The following is a 5,000-nucleotide window of genomic DNA, read 5'->3' as shown; positions in this document are numbered from 1 at the left end:
TTTTGTTATTTCATTTTTTTCCTCTCTTCACTCTTTCCCTCTTTCCCTCTCTTCTCTTGTCTACTCTTCTCTTCTCTCTTTCCCTCTCTTCTTTTCTCTTCTCTCTTTCCCTCTCTTCTCTTCTCTTCTTTTCTCTCTTTCCCTCTCTTCTCTTCTCTTCTTGTCTCTCTTTCCCTCTCTTCTCTTCTCTTCTCTTCTCTACGCTTCTATTCTCTCTTTCCCTCTCTTCTCTTCTCTTCTTTTCTCTCTTTCCCTCTTTTCTCTTTTCTTTTCTCTCTCTTTCCCTCTCTTCTCTCTACTCTTCTCTTCTCTCTCTCTCTCTTCTCTTCTCTTCTTTTCTCTTTCCCTCTCTTCTCTTCTCTTATTTTCTCTCTTTAGCTCTCTTCTCTTCTCTTCTCTTATCCTCTCTTTTTTCTCCCTCTCTTTTTCTTCTCTTTCTTATCTTTGCATTCCTGAATGGATAATCTAATTCTGTTTCTATTTCTTTTTTATTCTGATTTCCTTATCTCTTCCTTTCTCATTTCCTTCATTCTCCTTTCCATCGAATTTCCTCTTTCCTTCTCTTTCCTACTTTAGTTTTTCTTTCTTACACATCCTCTCTTTTATCCGTCCTTTCTTGCTTTCTTTTCTCCAATTCCATGTGTCTTCCATCCCTCTCTCCTCTCCCTTTCCTCCCTCTTATCTCCCCTTATTTCTTCCACCCTCCCTTTCCTCCCCTTCCTTCCGTCTTTCTTCAATTTTCTCCCTTTCTTCCATCATTCCCCTCCTCTCCCTTTCATCCTCCTTTCTCCAACTTTCCCTTCGCCTATCGCCCTCCCTCCTTCATCCTTCCTTTCTCTCCTTACCATTCACCCTTTCTCTCCTCTCCCTCCCCTCCCTTTCTCCAATTTTCCCTTCGCCTATCTTTCTTCCTCCTTCCTTTCTCTCCTTACCATTCACCCTTTCTCACCTCTCCCTTCCCTCCCTTTCTCCAATTTTCCCTTCGCCTATCTTCCTTCATCCCTTCCTTTCTCTCCCTACCCATTCACCCCTTTCTCTCACCTCTCCCTTCCATCCCTTTCTCCAATTTTCCTTTGCTTCCTTCCTTCCTCCTCCCTCCTTCTTTTTCTCTCCTTACCATTCACCCTTTCTCACCTCTCCCTTCCCTCCCTTTCTCCAATTTTCCCTTCGCCTTCCTTCCTTCCTCCTCCCTCCTTCCTTTCTCTCCTTACCATTCACACTCTCTCTCCTCTCCCTTCCCTCCCTTTCTCCAATTTTCCCCTCGCTTTCCATCCTTCCCTCCCCTTTCTCAATTTTTCCCTCGCTTTCCATCCTTCCTCCCTTTCTCCAATTTTCCCCCCGCTTTCCATCCTTCCCTCCCTTTCTCCAATTTTCCCCTCGCTTTCCATCCTTCCCTCCCTTCCTCCAATTTACCCCTCTCTTTCCATCCTTCCCTCCCTTTCTCCAATTTTCCCCTCGCTTTCCATCCTTCCCTCCCTTTCTCAAAATTTTCCCCTCACTTTTCATCTATTCCTCCCTTTCTCCAATTTTTTCCCCTCGCTTTCATCCTCTTCCCTCCTTCTCAATTTTTCCCCTCCTTTCCATCCTTCCCTCCCTTTCTCCAATTTTCCCCTCGGCATCCTTCCCTCCGCTTTCTCCAATTTTCCCCTCGCTTTCCATCCTTCCCTCCTTTCTTAATTTTCCCCTCGCTTTCATCCTTCCTCCTTTCCTCCAATTACTCCCCTCCTTTCATCATCCCTCCCTTTCTACAATTTCCCCTCGCTTTCATCCTTCCCTCCCTTCCTCCAATTTTCCCCTCGCTTTTCCATCCTTCCCTCCCTTTCTCCAATTTTCCCTCGCTTTTTATCTTATTCCCTCCTTTTCTCAATTTTTCCCCTCGCTCCATCCGTCCCACCCTTTCTCCAATTTTCCCCTCGCTTTCCATCCTTCCCTCCCTTTCTCCAATTTTCCCCTCGCTTTCCATCCTTCCCTCCCTTTCTCCAATTTTCCCCTCGCTTTCCATCCTTCCCTCCCTTTCTCCAATTTTCCCCTCGCTTTCCATCCTTCCCTCCCTTTCTCCAATTTTCCCTCCTTTCATCTTCCCTCCCTTTCACTCCCAATTTTTCCCCTCGCTTTCGTCCTTCCTCCCTTTCTCGGTACCCCTCGCTTTCCACTTCCTTCCCTCCCTTCCTCCAATTTTCCCTCGCTTTCCATCCCTTCCCTCCCTTTCCTCAATTTTCCCCCTCTTTCCATCACCTTCCCTCGCTTTCTCTGAATTTTCCCCTCGCTTTCCATCCTTCCCTCCTTTCTCCGAGAAATTTTCCCCTCCTTTCCATCTCTTCACTCACTTTCCTCAATTTTCCCCTCGCTGTCCTTCCTCCTTTCTCCAATTTTTCCCCTCGCTTTCCATCTCCTTCCCTCCCTTTCTCCAATTTTCCCCTCACTGTCTTCCTCCTTTCTCCAATTTTCCCCTCTTCCATCCAGCCCTCCCTTTCTCCAATTTTCCCCTCTTTCCATCCTTCCCTCCTTTCTCAATTTTCCCCTCCTTTCCATCCTTCCCTCCCTTCCTCCAATTTTCCCCTCGCTTTCCATCCTTCCTCCCCCTTTCTCCATTTCCCCTCCTTTCCATCCTTCCCTCCCTTCTCAATTTTCCCCTCTTTCCATCCAGCCCTCCCTTTCTCCAATTTTCCCTCCTTTCCATCCTTCCTCCCTTTCTCCATTTTCCCCTCCTTTCCATCCTTCCCTCTTTCTCCAATTTTCCCCTCGCTTTCCATCCTTCCTCCTTTCTCCAATTTTCCCCTCGCTTTCCATCCTTCCTCCCTTTCTCCAATTTTCCCCTCCTTTCCATCCCTTCCTCCCTTTCTCAAATTTTCTTTCATCCTTCCTCCACTTTCTCCAATTTTCCCCTCGCTTTCCATCCTTCCCTCCCTTTCATTTTCCCCTCGCTTTCATCCTTCCCTCCCTTTCTCCAATTTTCCCCTCATGTCCTTCCCTCCTTTCTCTAATTTTCCCCTCCTTTCCATCCTTCCCTCCCTTTCTCCAATTTCCCCCTCGCTTTCCATCCTTCCCTCCCTTTCTCCAATTTCCCCCTCGCCTTCCAACCTTCCCTCCAGCCCAAATCCCCCCTCCCCCCACCCCCCACATCCTGCAACAGAGGCAACAGAAGCATCCTACAGGACTTCCGAGAATCGACTTCCTGCCACGGAGGCTGAGGATCCCGAGATGCGCCCGAGTGCCGTAGGATGCAGCATCCCACGGAAGGCCAGGCCAAAGGATGAGATTCTCGAAGGAATATAGTTGTAGGAGTGAAGATGCGGGGATAGGGTTGCTTGGATGAAGTTGTAGGAATGGAAATAAAGTTGTACAATGAATGATGATAAAGATAATGATTGTAGTAGTAGTAGCAATGGTAGTATGGGCAGTAGTAGCAGTAGTTATTGTAGTAATACAAGTAGTAGTAGTAGTAGCAGTAGTAAAAGTCGTAGAAGTAGTAGCAGTAAAAGTAGTAGTAGTAGTAGCAACAGCAGTTGTAATAGTAGTAGTAGTAGTAGTAGTAGCAGTAGTAAACGTAGTAGTAGTAGTAGTAGCACTAATACTAGTAATAAGAGCAGCACTGACAATAAAAGAAGTAATAGAAATGATTAAAATACTAAAAATAGCAACAGTGATGACGACAATAACAACGAAACTACCAACGGTTATCAGGTCCTTACCTCACGCCCGGCTGCGACTGGACAGGCTCCCCGGCGGCGCCCACCCAGGTGATCGTGGGCGTGGGCGTGCCGAGGGCGGCGCACTGGAGCGTCACGCCCGTGGAGTTGGTGAGGAACGTGCGGGCGGGCGGTTCGAGCACCAAGACCGGTCCCTCTCCGCCGCCGCCCACCACGCCCGCGGGGAGAAGCGACACTGTGGGCGGGGAGGAAAAAAAGGCGTTAGAAGAGCTGTTGTTTTTGTGTGGGCGGGGGGGGGGGCTGGGCTAGAGGTGAAGGGGGTAGGTATGGGGAGGGGGGGGGTATTTGCGTGTTTGTGACTGAATAGATAAAAATAAAAGAGAGATCCGAAAATGAGGGAAATTTAATAGACCTAGAAAGGGTTTAAAGAGAAAGAAAGAAAGTGAAGAAAGAGAGAAAGAAAGAGAGGAGAGAGAGAGAGAGAGAGAGAGAGAGAGAGAGAGAGAGAGAGAGAGAGAGAGAGAGAGAGAGAAAGAAAGAGAGAGAGAGGAGAAGAGATAAGAAAGGAAAGAGACAAAGAGAAGGGAGAGGGAAACAGAGAAGAAAAAGGAGAAACAAAGAAAAAGAAAAAGCCTTCTTGAAATTCTACAAACCTTCGCATACACAAAACAAGAGCAAACATGTTTAATGCGCAAATCTCCTTCCCTTCACACCAACCTTTCACCAAAACTTTCCAAATGCAAATATCATTAATCCATAAAAAAATAATAATTCGCAATTCATCACTATCAAAATACCCCGTTGCTTTTATTGGATCAAGGCTGCATTAGGAGCTTCATCGGAATGACAATATATATATATATATATATATATATATATATATATATATATATATATATATATATATATATATATATATATATATATATAGGGAGGGAGAGAGAGAGAGAGAGAAAAGAGAGAGAAAGAGAGAAAGAGAGAAAGAGAGATAGAGAAAGAGAGAGATAGAAAGAAAGAGAGAGATAGAAAGAGAGACAGATATAGATAGGCGTAAACACATACATATTTTAAAGAGGAAAGGTCAGAAAAAGATGAGAGAGAGAATAATAACCGAAGATAAAAGGAACAGACAGACAAGTACACAAATGGATAGAGAAAATCCCCCTGTGAGTGAGTGGTTAATAAGTAAGTAAATGTTAGTGTTGATAATAGGAATGATGATAAAGGTGCCAATAATGACGATGATGATAATGCTGGTAAGGATGAAAATAGTAATAATGATGAAGATAATGATAATGAATGATAATCATGAATGATGATAATGATAATGATAATAATGTTATTGATAAT

At 45.1% G+C, this 5,000-nt stretch overlaps 1 protein-coding gene across 1 annotated transcript in view; it reads right to left on the bottom strand.

Annotated features, from left to right (window-relative positions):
* Positions 1–3,149: 3,149 nt before the first annotated feature.
* LOC138859972 (uncharacterized) overlaps positions 3,150–5,000 on the bottom strand; it is a 100,538-nt gene continuing 98,687 nt past the window's right edge. Inside the window, exons 3-5 of the mRNA XM_070116534.1 lie at positions 3,693–3,885; positions 3,570–3,592; positions 3,150–3,307 (exon numbers count right to left, since the gene is read on the bottom strand). Coding sequence (XP_069972635.1) covers positions 3,150–3,307; positions 3,570–3,592; positions 3,693–3,885 — 374 coding nt within the window. The remainder of the gene's footprint in view (positions 3,308–3,569; positions 3,593–3,692; positions 3,886–5,000) is intronic.

Source organism: Penaeus vannamei, chromosome 3 (assembly GCF_042767895.1).
Source record: "Penaeus vannamei isolate JL-2024 chromosome 3, ASM4276789v1, whole genome shotgun sequence".
Classification (NCBI taxonomy): Eukaryota; Metazoa; Arthropoda; class Malacostraca; order Decapoda; family Penaeidae; genus Penaeus; species Penaeus vannamei.
Note: the sequence above shows the minus strand (reverse complement) of the source record. Positions and strands in the feature narration are given on the sequence as shown.